Below are 16,816 nucleotides of genomic sequence, written 5' to 3' on the forward strand. Positions count from 1 at the left end.
TGTCAATGTTCTTGGTTCAGGCTCCATATGTTTTCCCACAAGCAACATAACAGAAGAGATATGATAATAAGAGGAAATAAGATAATGTAAAGAAAGTGGTAGTGTTTGCCAAATACTGCTTCCTGTAAATCCTATCCTGGAATAACCTTCCTCCCAAGACTTTACGAGATTTACAAACTGAAAATTGTTAGGTGCTGGAGAGTCTTTCATTATGGGGTATGCTGTCAGTACAGTGTACTTTTTTTCTTTTTATTTTTTTTAAAGCACGATAAGACAACTTTAGCTACTAGACACTTCCCACAGAAGTTAAACTTTCAGGTCAGAGCTGAAAAGCTTTCTCTCTTCTGGAAGTAAGGATTTACACAGGGTGACAAAAGACAAATTTTTGCTTGGTTGCTTTTCTTCATTCCTTTGTATGCATTGGTGTGTAAAACAGTTTGCCTCGTGATTCAGGTAAGCACCATGTTACAATGAGGTTAGCATCAGTAGAGCATTCTTACAGTGGCCATAATGAAAGCTAGAAGCTAACATAGAAAAGTTATTTGTTAGTGGCAATTCTTGAACACAAAGTTATAAGATGAGGATTACCCCTACCTTTTTAATTGTTTACCTTAACCATTCAATGTAAATAAAAAGAGCACAAAAACAATCTGAGAAAGAAAATTCTAAATCTGCAAGGAACTGAACAATAACACTACAGCACTCTGACACCCCATGATTGAAATACTGTATGCACTAGTACAGAATAGCTTTGGTACACCACAACTTGAGTAACTGAAATAATCCATTCAGAAACAGTCACATTAGCACACTATTAGTTACTTAATTTCACTCACTCACTCCAACTTCTGCAAGCACCATTGTCAGAGACAATTGGTGCATTTATAAAAATCCAGGTATACAGCTATAAGTAAGGTTTTTCTAATTTTTTATCAAGGAAATTCCACCTCCCAACTTGTTATACACTGGAAACTCTTCCATCCTGCTGCAGAAAGTACTGTCTATATTACGATATTATTTCAAGATCCTGTATACAAATCTTGCAGCAGACAGCAAACTGCAGTTTACGTATCACTGCGTAAAGCCAGCCCAGTCTGATCTAGGGGAAGAATCACCACTTCCATCACCCTGCTTAATATGTTCTTACTGATGGACAATCAGCTAAGGACATCCAGCAGAGTGTAGGGGATTGCAGTTCCTAATGGCCTGACACTCGAGATGAGGTAATGTCTGACTTATGATAATCATCGCAGGAAAGACACGCTCTTTTCAGTATATTCATTCTTCTCATCTTTAAACGAGAAAGCACAAGCGGCTGCATGAACACAGAACCGGCTAAGCTGAAGAGAAATCTAGATGAATTCCTCCCTGTGACACCACTGGTTACCCTGTCCTCAGGCATGGACACAGTGCTCGTAACTTCCTCTGTACCAAATCCAGCCTTCTTCATGTAAGCAGAAAAAAAAAAACCGTCACCCTTAATTCCTGCACAAGACGCACAAGAATGATGTGATCTGAGGAAGATTTAATTAGGAAGCAAGCTTGGCATTTATTTGTATACTTTGCCATTCACCAGCCATTTCTGTTGCTATCCAATATCCAAAGGTAAAACCTTTCAGCCTCACTAAACTTCAGCTTTTTCCTACACATTCTGGTTTGAAAACAGGCAGGTAGAACCGCTGGCTTTGTAGCCGCCTGCTCACAGAGTCCGTCATCTATGCTTTAGATTGTATATTCAACTTAAAGCTATCTGCACACAAACATCAGCAGATGGTACTACATACACTCTGTATGGCTCAAGAGGTGCCAGCTGGAGCAATTACACAGCTGTTGGCCCAGCTGACCACCTCAGCGGCTCCTGAGATGCCAGGGTATTACAAGCAAAAGGCACTCGGCTGGTACCTCCACAATCCGATCTCCGGTTTTCAGCGTCCCATTTTTGCCGGCTGGGCTGTCTTCCAGGATGTGCTTGATAAAGATCCCTCTCATCACTTCTCCATTACTCAAGCGGCTCCCCATCCCTCGTCCTCCAACAATGCTGATTCCCAGTGACTTGCTAGGCTCTCTCCAGAGTTCAACCCTGTTGTGACAAAACAAGGATCAAAATAAATGAAAATGTTATCATTATGACCAAAATAAATGAAAATCTGCTGTGATTATGACAAAGCTGCACAATGAAGACACCTGGATTTGCACAATGGCTTAAAAAAAACCCCAAAAAACCAGAAATAGCTCCTCCTTGGAAATTTATTTTTTTTCAGTGAAGTTATCTACTGGATTGCTCAGAAAGTCTGCAATTGTGTTTGCTGTTCAGTTTATTTTGGATTCTAATCAAAACTTGTAATACTTCTATCTCTTCTTACTGGGTCCCAGAGAGCCAGTCTATAAAGACGAATTACTAAAATAAGCAAGAACCTGCAAGACTGCAGTGATGAGGCCCAATGGAAGTAAAAATCAACAGTGAATTACTCCTGCAATGTACAACATACATAAGTGCAGCAATTCTGTTGTTTTCTTACTCATCTTACAATATATTACAGGACTAATTTTTTTTTAATTTCAGATGAAATTTTATACTCTGCAACTAAGATCTGCACTTACTTTCGGGGCTGGTTCCAGTTACTGAAAGCTGCATTTTGAAGTTCACTTTCTTCTCCTTCCCCCTCTTCACGTTCTGGAAGCTCTGGGAGTTCCCTGCTAACAAACAGGAACAGCTTTTTATTGCAATGGCTGTTGGTCTGAAGAAAATTCTCCATCTTTCAGCTCTTCTAAAATATCTTCCTGAACTGTGCAAAGTTTACAGAAAGAGTTACATTTGAGAGTTCTATGTGAGAAAACAGTAAGTCTTTTGACTCACCTGACAGTATGTGAAGGAAAAAGCTCAAGTGGCACAGCTCCCTCTGTTTGTTGTCCCAAACTGGCCCTGTACTTGTCCAAATTTTCTGCTGGCACATACGTAATACTGCAATAAAATGGGACATGATTAAAGCAGTATAAGGACTGCTGGTCCTACCTTTGGTGTGTGTGAGGAATGGTTATGAGGAAGCCACTCAAGACTACTTCATGGAGTCACTGACTTCAAAGCCACAATGCTGGTATGTTTGGAATAAGTAGTTAAATGAATCCTTTGTGACTTTGCAACAAATATGCATTTATGGTCAAATTAGGTAGCTGAACAGCACATGATTTTCTGAGGGGTGGCCACTCCATTTCAAGTAAATGGTGCTTGAACAACAAGAGTGTAATAGAGACAATCCAGCTTCAGTCAAAAACAGAGATTCCTCGTGCAAAGACAAACACTGACTGATCTGTGAAATGTGAAGCACCATCACCATCCTAAATGCTGGCTGAAAATGCTTCTTGAAGTTGGCTTGCAGGAGGTTTTGTGCTTTCCTGGGCAGTTTCGTATCTATTTTAGGTTTGTATGCTTTTGGTGAAAAGTATTGCATGGGTTTGGACATACAAATATGTTACAGCACACGACCTATGCTGCAGGGAGTAATTCCCTGCTCATCTTCTTCCTCCACCCCTTCATGCACTCCCAGCCAGCTTGGGACAGTCAGACAGTCAAGTTTCACCAGCCAAATGACATGCAGACTCCAGAAGCCCTGGTATAACCTGACCTTGTTTGAATGCCAGGAACAGAAATGGCTCAATAGACTGGGGAGGGGGAAACAAAGAGAAGGAGAAAGATTAAGCCATAAAAAATATTTCTTAAAAAACTTCCCTCTACAGGCTAAAGGACACCATGATCTAAACCGGGCTACTTAGATGGCCCTTCTTTAATGATGTTTTGCCTTCTTAAAACCCCTTAGCTGTTCAATAAGCAACTTAGCCATCAGATACAAGTCTGCCAAGAAGTAAGGCTGATGGAAAAAGAACATCAAAAAAAAATCCTGTCTGCCCATCCATCACATGGTTAAAAGAACGTATTTTCTCACAGAACAGACATGGCAAAAATAAAATAAAAATCCTGACCACTTCACAAGGACATCTAAGCTGCTGAGAAGGGACTCAGCTCCCAGTCTCACCTGAAGTCCTCTTTTGTCCAACACTCTCTGACTGCCACCAATTCCCCCTCTCACTGGTTTTCTGCTGAATATAGCAAGCAGAAGTAGGCAGAGCAGATGAACTTTTATATGATTAATGCTATCTGTCCAAAACACTCTATCAAAATTATCCTGACGACCATCTTTATTTGTCTTCTTCATCTCTGCCCAAGAACGTTCCCTATCTCCTCTCATATCTACCACACACAGAAAACTGCAGAAAATGGTCATTAAGGAGGTGCCTAGGGTGCTGAATTAGAGGAACTCTCCAGTTCTTTCAATGGAAATCTAAACCATTCATATTATCACCAGTTCTTCTCTCCATTAGATTTCCTCCCTCTTCTGCTTTGGGCTTGCTTTCAAACACACAGGTGTTACATGCTTGACACAAAGTGTTTTCATTTTTAAATGCTGGGGAGTTAACATACACTAGGGAACAAACACTCAGCATGTCACTGACTCTTATCTGTACTCCCTAAGGACTTCACAGCACTAGGAAATATGCAAGATATGCAGCATTTGTTCTGCAAAGCCCTAGAAGCAAAACAGAGAGAAGCAAGGGGGAAAAGAGATTTTGAAAACAATCACTACTATTTCTCAAACATCTCCAACTCCACATGAGTTGAACTATAGCGAAGTGCTAGTAGTATGGTCACAAAACACTTAAAGGAAGGTGCCCCTGACTGTGGCAGGTGAGTTGGAACTAGATGTTCCTTAAAGTGCCTTCCAACCCAAAGCATTCTATGTTTTGGGCAAATGCTGCTGAGGAAGCATCACCCACTAAGCCCATAAGAACACCTTGCCCCTACCAAAATTACAAGATGTGCAAGCTGCATTTCAACAAAAGAAAATGTGTCATTCATCCAGTTAGATTCACCATTTTTATCCCAATCAAATTCATCAATTTCCACCCCATCAAGTAAGTAGGAAATAATGTATTTTCCCTTGAAAGACAGCTGCAGTAAAGAAACCAGAATTGCAAGCAAGATTTCTGCTGGCTAGAATGCTTGGACAACCTCTTTTATGCTAAACTGCAGCTGTAAGCTATTGTTCAAAGTATGGGAAGGAGAATGGCAGACTTCTAAAAAGGAAACATATGCCCAGATTCAGCCTCGATGCAGTGGAGTGTGATCACCGACAGTAGGGTGCTCAACATCTTTCAACTCTTGCCCAGTTCTTCTCTGCGAAGACCATGTAGCAAACAATTACACAGGGTACCAAGGTCTAAAGGCAGTAATAGTTCTTACCTCATACTTCCGTGCAACATCAACATTACAGATCAGGCAAAAAAGAGGTAAAACATATGCACTGCGATACCCTGTTGTTTTTCATATATGAATGAGTAACTGACATTGTGCTGAGACATTCAAAAGGTACGGCTCAAAGGATGCTCTCAACAAACCTTACATGCTACTTACAAACACATCCCAGGATCTGTTAGGCAGCTAAGCTTTCCTTTCTGTGAACAGCATAGAAACTGAGAAGACATTCACTCCTCCGTTTAAAAAAATGCATTTAAAACTGAACAACTGAATTACCTAATTGATTTCCATAGATGAATTCAAATAGTATCACTGGGAGCTTTTACATTTTAGCTCTTTGGAAAATGACATTATTTCTATCCTAGTACTTAACTACAGTTCTTATTGCCTAATTTTAAGCACTCAACGGAACATTCAACATGCTTTTAACTGTTCATTCTTACCTACAACTGAACTTCAATAATGTGTCAGCTACTTCATAAATCTAAACCAGAACACTTTCTTGTTTTGTAAACAGCATAGAAGAGTAAACTAAATTACATGGGTCAAATGTATGTAAAGGTATATTCTGTGTACAAGTTCACCTTTGTTTCTTGCTCATGATTTCCAAAGTTCAGCTAACGGCAAAGATTTCCCTAACTGCTTTTATTAGCTAAGCTGTATTACTGATGTGACTGTACTCCTTCCCTCTCTCCTTTGAATGTTATTATTGAAATGAGAAAATTATATAAAAAACCTAATTCTGCTGCAAATTAGAGTTTTAGTAAGTATGTATACCAGACCACCATCTTTGGTCAGTGGCTGTCTTGCCCTACCTTTTGTGACACACAGCAAGGTCATAGTGTACTAAAAACCTTGAATTTGTATCTGCTAAGAGGTTTTTTGCTGTTTAGTACTTCATGGGCACACACCCCACAATTAACAAATCCACCTGCTGAATTGCTACTGTAGCTCACTTCTTGGAGATCACAGTGAGGTCTGAAGACATTCAGCATCATCCTGAACAACTTGGTGAGTGACTGGGATTATGAGAAGCCCAGAGAAGAAGGGTGTTGGACTTCTCTGGTCAACTCTGTTGACCCTTTTGCTGTAAGTGGAAATAAGAATCCACTCGGGCACCCGAATGGTCCTGGCAAAAGGGACTGATAATTGCCTTGATACGTTCACAGAGAAAAGAGTAACAGAAACAAGTGCCAGAAAATAAGTATGAAGACACAGAAACCAGGAAACAAGTAAATGACTGCTCTACCATTGTGCTGCATGTCTTATCTGCAAGAGAAGTTCAAAAATTTCAAGGGAAAGTATATGCAGGGTTTAATCATTTCCTCTCTTTCACAGCTGTACAGTTTGAAGGAGAAAATGTTCTGGATTCCTTTCTTGAGAGCTACAACCACCCTCCTCCCCCCAGAGATATGCACTAGCAATGAGCAGCGACAATGGAAACAACAATGGGTGTACATATGAAAATATCCTGTAAACACAAAACCGCATGCAGTACAGAGGAACATTTATCACATGCTTGACTGAACAGCCACACAAAACCTTGAAACACCAACAAACCAAATAACAAAGTATGAAAAATATTCAGGACACATTGCTGTTGTTAACACTTAAGGTCTAATTTGAACCTTTTTATACATGAAGAAAGTAAAATGTAAGTAAGTGCCACAGAAAATATGACACTGAGATTAATCCAGATATCAGTACATCATCCTCATGTCAATTCTAGCTGTGAACCCTGTATACACGCATGCGCGCACACACACACAGACACACACACATGCTCTGAGCATGTTCTGGGGTGGCTGTCATAGATTAAATTTTAAAATATCAGCAGTATTTATTTTTTTTTTAATACAGGTGTTTTCATTCCAGTCTTAAAAGTATACTCCAATCTTCAAGTTTAAAGCAATATACACATACATATACACACACCCTTGTACCTTTTTTAAGAAAATACACATAAACATTAACATGTGCAGCCACATGTACAGACACAAAAAGAGAGAGAATATGTACCTATATCTGGATATATCCCTGACATTACTATGGATGTCATAAAAGCATGGAATGATTTTACAGACAAATTGCAACACAGAGCCATAATGAGTGTCTGAATTGCCAATACTCACACATAACTGAGGGCCTGATCATCAGCAGGTGCTGGAGAAGATCTAGAATGTGAAGCATATGAGGTAGTATCTTTTTACAATGGTGTTAACAAATGTCAATGTCTCATGCTGACTGTGAGAGGCATATTTATGTAGTTAAAAGTGTGAGCTGCTTTTTTTTTGTTTTCTTTCTCCTTTTTGCTTTTTTTTGCTTTCCCCATTCCACCTCCACTTCATCTACACCTCCCCCAGAAAGCATCTGCTCTTTATTATTTTCTATAGCAGTGATTATTAACAAGCATGGAAAATGAAACTGCAATCTATCTTTTATTTCTTGATCAGGAATTCATCCCCACATTTTTGGCAGGTGAATTCTGATTCAGCTCTGTAATTATCTGACAGATGTTACAAGCAGCTGCTGCTGAGCACAAAACACTGGCTATTATTACAGAAATATAAAAGCTCCTGGCAAGGTGGAATGAGAAGTGAAACGAAATGCATTCTGTATGGCCACACATCTGGTTTTCTACACACAAAGGGGAAAAAAATAAATACCTTAGTCTGAAACTCATATTTCTGGTTCTTGAACTATTCAAAATCAAATTTTCTTCAATAAAACAAAACAAAGCATTTATGTGGCAAGTAAGAACAGGTTTGCATTTTCTCAGTAAATAATGTCTGCCACTGAAATAAAACTTTGAAATTAAAATATTTCTACCTAATCACTTTTTGAAGGCACTTTGCAACCGAAAAAAAGCTCAGTCTTACAGTTCCAACTCTTCAGCCCTGTATGGATGAAGAGGAATGATACGTAGACAGATACATCTGAGTACTTGTGCACCCTTGTTTCCCATGGAAGACAACAAAGAGATGCAACTTGTTCATGAGAAACGCTGGCCCTTAAATAGCAAATCCTGCATCACAGTGGACCACACTAGCTCTGAAGCGACATCTACATAGCTGTGTATCTCCCTCGGAAAACATGAACATCTGTCATGAGATAATGATTCACATCTCCAATTTCAGACATGGGACATTACCCCCATTTTTATCATAATATTTTTCCTGAGATCCTGTACTGCTCCTGAAAGTACAGATTACAGAAAACTTTAATTATCCTGAATAGGTATCAAAGCTACGTAGGCCAAAAAATATTGTCCTTATTCTTGCAAGACTCCTTTAGAAGCTACCATAGGTTTTGGTCTTTCAGTTCTTTAAAGTGCTGAAGCCAGCTTCACTTTAAATCCTTATCATGGGAATATAAGAATATGAATAGCAACTGCCCCTCTTCTGCAAGGTCTTTCAGAAAGGGCATAAACTTTTTTCTGCAAAATCTGAATATTCACATCTAAGACAAGATTTTGGTATTTCTGACGTATACGTAAAAGAGTAAGACTACAAAAGTTATAGGCACATAGTGTAAAGCGCAGCAGCTATGAAGGGATAAGCACAACTAATGAGTGCATCTGTGCTTGGTTACGTAACTGTGGCACTAATAAAAGACTCCTCACAGAAGAACGGTGCTGTAACATCTGTGTATCTAAGCAGACACACACACACATGCATGCATGCATGCATACCAACTGATTTCAGCTGTGGTAGTCAGAAGTAGAATAGAGTTTAAAAGCTTACAATAAAAATCAATGTCACATTTTATCAATAACTCATATTGATGACAGAATTGACAATAATGTAATCCATTATATGAGCACATCCCATTATTTAAACAAGCCTGTATTAAATCATAATCAAAATCTGTGACAAATATGGGGCAATTTAACTTACTACCCACAGAGAAGATACTTTGTCTATCTGTTCCTGAAATGCCAAGTCTCTTCAAAGCTAGAATACTTCTGGGGAAGAACCAAATGCCCTGCAGTTCATTTTGAACTGACAGAAACCACACAGTTACCTGTAACAGCACTGGGGCTGAACTGACCCAATCCATGCTACCACGGGTTTGAGAAAAACAGCTACTAGATTCCTGGAGCTGCATTGCTGTGTTTAGAGCACTGCCTACAAGCTGAGGAACAGTCTTATTTCTAGATGATGCACGTGGGCAAAGTTAACTCCATAACCATGAGAGCTAGAAAGAATTTTACTTTAAGAGAAAATTAAAGGGTTGTGAATTGAGTGAACTTGAGAAGAAGAAACTTTCTCTTCAAGCAAGTGTATTTTTCAGAACTTGTATTGATTACTACAAGTTTAGAGTAGTACTCCCAAAAGCAGGTATTTATGCACTAGAGCAACAGCACCTTTGTATGTACTAATAAAAACTTGTGACTTCACAAAACACACTATTTCTACTTTTTGTCACAGATGTACTGAAAATGTTTCAAATTTTACTTTTCTGCATTAACATCATGTGTCATACTTTCTGTCTGGCAGTCAAAGCCAAAATCCATTACAAAGATCTTCCTGAAATGAAGCCACTTGTGCAATGGCCAGGACAGTTCACCTTTGACAAAAACAAACACCCTGAGGAAACCCCTACTTTCTTCAGGAAAGTCATATTGTGAAAGCAAAACTCTAATACCATTCCTTCAATATCACCAGGTAGGGCAGTAATGATGATATTTACCACTGATAGCAGTAACTTTAGTAAGAACATCCAAAGCCTCTCACACATGTGATTTTATCTTTCAAATGCACGAAGCTGTAATCCCAAGGTGAATTATCCATCTGAAGTTGTTAACTTAAAGGTAAATTCAAGTTGTAAAAATAAAATTTTCATTTAGAATACTTCCATAAATAACCAGATATTGATTATTAGTCTCTTCCTACCACAATTCATCATCTACCTTTACCTACTTTATATCTGGTCCAATGAGTGAATGCCTCCTTAGCATAGCCCGGGCTTGTGCATTGGTTAAGTCAGTGGTTGACTCTTCATTAATGGACAGGATGCAGTCCCCCACACCAATCCGTCCATCACGACTTATTGAGCCTCCATGGATGATGCTGCGGACTATCATTCCTGAGCCATTTTTATTGGAACTTACCGTCATCCCTACAGTGAAAAACACATTAAACAGTTAGTAATGTCTTTGAGAGCTAGCTCTGAAAAAGAAATGTAACCTGGGGCACGGAAGACAAAAGCCAGCCAGCCCGCCTGTCAATGTCAGCAAGCCTGTAAACATTGCTCTTATTCTCTCTTGCAATCTCCTCCTCCAATCAGTAGTTACAAGTCACAACCTCAGCATCTTTGCTTTACCTTGCGTCGTTTCACATACCAGGCTCAAAAAAAAAAAAACAAACAAAAAAAAACCAACCAAACAAACAAAAACAAAAAAAAAACCCAAAAAATAAGCAGAAAATAAACAAAAAAAGGTAATTAAATTGTTTCTAAACCAGTCAAATTTACCACTTTTCTGGATGGCTTATGGAGTTTATACACCACATTTCAATTCATTTTATAATGGTTCTCTCTGGAAAGGTGGTGGAATGATTAAAGAGTTAATCAGGAGCATAGAGACAACACAACCACATACTTATTTTCAACAAAAAGCCTCAATCAGAGGCCACTTTGCTAGTGGCTGCATTTCTGCCCTCCTAGGTGGACCACTGCTTAGGCCTAGAAGAGTGTCCTGACATCTGTGAGAGCCTGTGCACTACTTACGGATACAGTCCACTACCTGACACCATGACTCCACACCTGTGGCACAGCAAGACATTACTTCTCAATGTTTCTACACCACATTTAACTCCACTTCCTTTTCGCTAATGGGATTTGAGATAGAGATGCTCTTCTCTCTCCTCCCCTGTGGGAAGTCTTGTGACTGCTGTTAGACTCATGAGTTCTCACTGTTATTTTCAGGACAGTTGGTGCTCATAAAATCAACCCTGATGACAGTTCCAGGAAAAGTTCTTAGCTCTTTCCTAAGGCAACAGAAAAGTACCTGAAGGGTCATCATTCTGGAAGGCCAGCTAGCGGACCCAGCTTCCACTATCTTAATACTGTCAAATTAATTTTTATTCTTTTTTGTGTGCTAAAGCTTTCCTCTACTAACAAGATGAAGCCACTGAAGTAAGAGAGCCTTATAGAGAATATCCTCTGGAGAAGGGGGCAGTGACTATTCTGCTATGTGCTCTCTTGGTTTTGCATGTAAACATCAGGCTAGGAAGCACTGGGAGTGCAGCTGTGTGTCTGCACCTTATTGTCCAGACTGTGAATCTGTGCACTATTGCCCAGACTGTGAGTGGAAGATGAAAGCTACCCAGAGCAGATCTAGTGACTACAAAAAAATTGTAACCATTTCTATACAAACACGGCTACAGAAGACAGAGACTGAACAATTTACTCTGTGACCGCAGACCTTGGGAGGCAGATTGGCTGAACAGAGTTTAGAAGGCAGGTATAAACCCCAAGCTACTCAGACTCAGCCAACCAAAAAAATATCTGCATATATACATCCGTCTCAGAGAAAAAAATAAAATTAACCATTTAAAAAACAACACTAATCCCAATATTCCTTTGTGTTTTTTAGGACTCCTTCCAGAAAATAAATCTCTCTTAATAGTGTTGGCTCCTCACACCCACTTGTAGCCAAGATCGACATAGTTGTATGAAGTACTAGAAAGTGGCCCTAACTAGCAAGGAATGGCCTGAAAAGGTTCCTAGACACAGAAATACATCTACTTCTCTACTTTGGTACATAGAAGTTCACATTTCTCTTTTGGAAAAACTGCAAAACCCATCTTCATGATGATACTTTATATTAAACTGATGAAAGAATATGGTGTTACCATTGACTGGAGATTTATATCTATGATTTGCCAGAAAATTATGTCAGCCGTGGACAGGTGTAATTTAAGCATGGGGGCAGCAGATCTGTGATACAGACACGCAATGCCACTGACATGCCTTGCTATCAGAAAAAGCAGAGGTAAACTGTCTGTCACCTACCTCTCAGATTAGTAATATCACAATGTTGAGCACATTTGGCATTTACCAGAGCTGTCCTGCAGAGGATACCCCAGCATTTACACTTACATACTTCTTCCAACAACCATCTCTTGAAAGATCTGCTCATACAGGTTACGTAGTCAGAGGTGAATGTAAATAAAACTGCAAGAGTGGTCTCCACCAGAGTATAGGCAGTGTGGACAGAAAAGCAAATTGCCACGGAAACAGCTGAAATGAAGTTTGAAGCTGTGAACGTAACTGCTGCTTGGTTAAGCCAGTAACAAACAACAGTATTACTGAGGCCAGTGTAACAACACTTTAGAAAAACATTACCCAGGGTTTCTATGCTGACATCCTCATTACAACAGATCTGCAAGGCTGATGTCACACTTTGGACAGTTACAGTTTCAGGTTAAAAATGCAAATGCCACTGTCAAGTTGCCAACGGCATCACACAGGACAATGGCATTTCAGCTTTTCTGGCATTTGGGTCCTCCATCCTCTTACCTTTTAAGAATCACAACCAAAAGGTTAGAGCTCCAGCTACGCCTGCTCTTGAAGAGCTATTGCAAGCTATAGATGACACCGTTTAAAAGGAAAAAAGAAGTGCCAGCTCTCAGCTGAAATAATTGATGCAGCTGCAGCTCTCAACATCATTCACAGCTCTTGATTTAGCTCCTTTTGTAAAAATGAAAGTTAAAAGCAGTGCAGCCATGTGTATAAATTGCTCGCTGTGCCCAGGCAGATTCCCAGGCCAGAGCATGCACAGACTGGAAGAAAAAGACCACAGTCAAAAGCCAGGAGAAAGCATTATTCACATTCATACTATATATACATTAAAGGCCAGTCTTACTTTTCATGTGTGCAACGTCTGCCAATGCGCACCCTGCCCCAAGTTTATATTTTTATGCTGTATTAAGCTTGACAAGAAATTTGCTTTCTTTGTTCACTGCACTTAAAATACTCCTAAACATACATGAAAAAGACTGCTTTATGGAGTTAAGAGGTTACTGTAAACAAAAGTTTTTTTAACAAAATCCAAATGCCTGGAACTGCTCTGTGACCTGCATTTTACACAGCCTGGGAATGAGGCCAGTAAAGACAGTAGTTACCCAAGCACCTCACAGCAATGAAAGCCAACGTATACCCACTTCAGCCTTGACTACAGCTTTATATTCTGGGAAGGCTGATTTTATGCCAGATTAGTTTCTGATCCAGTTTTGGAGACTGGCTGTATCAGGGAGAAGGTGATACACGGCAGAATGTGCACCCCGCCATGAGAAGGTATTTCGTACCAGGCAGAAGCAGGCACTGAATTACACCATTCACAGCATCCCATCCACCTCTGCACAGCAAGGGAGTCCTGAGTGGTGTCTTTTTATGAACAGTCTGTTCTGTGGACAACTCATCCTAATGTGTTTGCGAAGTCACTGCAGAGAGCCAGCACCCACACAAACTCCTGCCCTACCAACACCAAAGAGTCTTCAAGGACGTGCATCTGGCCAGAAGAAACAGCACCAGAACCTAAATCAAAAGTAGATGAACACTCCAGCCATGAACAGGAAGAGAGCACCACTGCTGTTCACCACAAAGCCTCCCTCCTGCTAGCTCTAGAAACTGGCCTGGAAGGATGCAATCTCCACACTCCCCCTCGCACTGCCCAGGGCCACACCACAGTCCAGAAGAGGACTCTGAAAAACATTTCCGTCTGTTGTGCCTGTTCAGTCCAAAATGTGCCTCTAGTCAGTATACTTAGGAAGTTGCAGATACTCAAAACTCTGAATTTCTCTACACAATCATAGTATCATTGAGCTAAAAATACTACCTATTAATTGTACCAATGACCTGATTTTCAGAAATACTGAGGCACTTAAAACTTGTATAAATATGTAGCAAGGAAGTTAACAGCTTGCTAGACCCTCCTGACCAACCTCAGAAAGCAAGATCATTTTCTGTTTACATACATTTGAAACTCTACTCTGGAGCTCTTCAACCAAAGTGTTCTTCTACAACATTCCTTGGCTGTATCTTGTTCTTTCCCCACATTACATAAACATACAGACATTAAAAAAACCAAAGTATTAAAATTATTATGTTGACATTTAGGAATTACTAGGAATTTTCATTACGGGGGTGGGGGGGGAATCTCATACTGGAGACGTTACTTTTGTGTTCACGGTGACAGAAAATAAATCCATTGCCACCACAGCCAAACACAGTAAGAAGAGCAAAGAATGAATATCCCAAAATGCTTTCCATACTAAAAAGAAAATGCTTAATCTTTACTAACTGTCCTGGGTTCAGCTACAGCAGTCATTTTTTTCTCCTTCTTAGTAGCTGGTGCAGTGCTGTGGTTTTGACTTTCAGTCTGGGGATCAACGCTGATAACACCGATGGTTTTAGTTGTTGCTAAGTGATGTTTACTCTGACCAAGGACTTTCTCAGTCTCATGCTCTGCCAGGGAGGAGGGGAAGCCGGGAGGAAGCAGAGACAGGACACCTGACCCAAACTGGCCAAAGGGGTATTCCATACCACAGCACGTCATGCCCAGTATATAAACTGGGGGGAGTTACCCGGAAGGCCCAGATCGCTGCTCGGGTCGGGCTGGGTATCGGTCGGCAGGTGTTGAGCGGTTTGTGTCCTCTCCCCTTGTTATTCCTCTTATCATTATTGTTGGTAGCAGTAGTGGTTTGTATTACACCTTAGCTACTGAACTGCTGTTACCTCACCCCGTATGAGTTCCTGATTCTCCTCCCCATCCCTCCGGGAGCAGGGGGAGGAAGGGGTGGGGGGGAGTGAGCGAGTGGCTGCGTGGTTCCAAGCTGCCAGCTGGGCTTGAACCACAACACTAACAAAACAGAAAACTAATGAGAAAAACAGAAAGCCATGTTCCTGAAAAGGTTACAAAAAACGTTAGCTACCTTACCTAGACTTGAATTGCCTTTTGCAATAGTGATAGTCTTCTCGTACACATTTTTTACTGAATTTGGGATTGTGGGAATTCCCTCCAAAGCTACTGGGCATCTCTTTTCCATCAAAAGCACTTGATCCTAACACAGGAGAAAATAACGTAAGTTCAGAATACTCATGTATGAGAAATAAAAATACGACTGGACATCCTGACCTCAACTAATCATACCTTATACAAAAGCTAGGTGAATAATTAACACAGATTCCTTATACAGACACTGGAAAAGTCAGTTCATCAAAGATCAAACTGACATACCTATTTTCTGTTTTCATGCAGGTTATACAGCTCATCTACCACAAGGTATGCTTTTAATTTAAGAACATCAGTAACACTCTTGAAATTAGTGGGCTGAACTCAAGTGCTCTCAGACTTGTTTACCACAAATGCCTGACGATCTGTCAGTGCTAAAATAACAAATCTTGCAAGAAACTGCAGCTCTATAAATAATTTCTTAATAAATCACTGAACAGAAGAAAAAGAAACACGTCACACTGACTGTCATATAAAGGAATGTTTCATTTGCACACTGTGGCACTGCAGGCCAGTTTGTGAGCTGAACCACACAGGCCTGCACAAACACCAGCATACAAATTGTTACACCACTCCCTCTTGGCTTCCTAGGCCTGGTTTTAAGCCGTGCACCTCCTCCTTGCATCCATGCCTCTTCAGAGGTTAACAGGGAATATGCTCAAAGGACACACTGTTGTCCAACAGAGTTTACTGCTGTAAGGTATGCGTAGACTTTTATATACCTCTGTACTGCCACTGTCTGAGATATCACTATCTTGACACCATGAAATACCTGCTGGTTTGGAAAGTTGCAAATATGTAAGTTTTGAAAGTTGCAAATCTGATGTGAGCTATGACATCTGATGGACATTTATAATCAAAGAACCATACACGGTTGTTAGCCAGTGACAATTCCTGTAGGAGATACTATGGTGTAATACAGCCTTTACATAGTTTTTTTTACTGATTATTCAAAAAAAAAAAAAAAAAAATCTTTACTTTTCCAGTGGGATCAAGCTGCATGGTAGTAGCAAGGCCTGTACTTAGTGCAATTTCTGCTGTTTTCTGAGATCCAGTCCATGTTGCCGCGTTTTCACTTTCATTTTGGTTGGTATCCAAAACATCCAGAGGCAGAAGATCCTTTTTAGTAAAACCAGTGGCAGTTTCCAGGCTATTCCCCTCTACAGACTTTTGCTCTCTCTGATTCAGATCCATGTTGTACAGATTCTTGTCAGATACACGGAAATCGGCTGCAGCATTTGAATGTTCCTCTCCAACAGACTGTTAAACACAGGGGACAATGAACGATCAACATTACTTTGTAGTATAATTACAAACTACATTTCATGCTAAAATCTTACACAGAAAATAATCACACAGAATTTAAACATATTGTTGTAACATGAAGCATTTTACTGTAACATTTACTTGCTTCCTCAGCCAATTTCTTCTGTTTTAAAATACCAAAAATCAATTAAAATAAGTTACTGCAAAGGCCAAATTCTTAT

The 16,816-nt window shown here is 40.0% G+C and overlaps 1 protein-coding gene across 1 annotated transcript in view; it reads right to left on the reverse strand.

Annotated features, from left to right (window-relative positions):
• MPDZ (multiple PDZ domain protein) overlaps window positions 1–16,816 on the reverse strand; it is a gene marked incomplete at both ends in the record, with an annotated part of 47,712 nt that overhangs the window by 17,645 nt on the left and 13,251 nt on the right. The window contains 6 exons of the mRNA XM_010014486.1: window positions 1,903–2,080; window positions 2,602–2,694; window positions 2,858–2,962; window positions 10,234–10,432; window positions 15,255–15,378; window positions 16,308–16,589. Coding sequence (XP_010012788.1) covers window positions 1,903–2,080; window positions 2,602–2,694; window positions 2,858–2,962; window positions 10,234–10,432; window positions 15,255–15,378; window positions 16,308–16,589 — 981 coding nt within the window. The remainder of the gene's footprint in view (window positions 1–1,902; window positions 2,081–2,601; window positions 2,695–2,857; window positions 2,963–10,233; window positions 10,433–15,254; window positions 15,379–16,307; window positions 16,590–16,816) is intronic.

Source organism: Nestor notabilis, unplaced genomic scaffold (genome assembly GCF_000696875.1).
Source record: "Nestor notabilis isolate BGI_N333 unplaced genomic scaffold, ASM69687v1 scaffold30955, whole genome shotgun sequence".
NCBI classification, from domain to species: Eukaryota; Metazoa; Chordata; class Aves; order Psittaciformes; family Psittacidae; genus Nestor; species Nestor notabilis.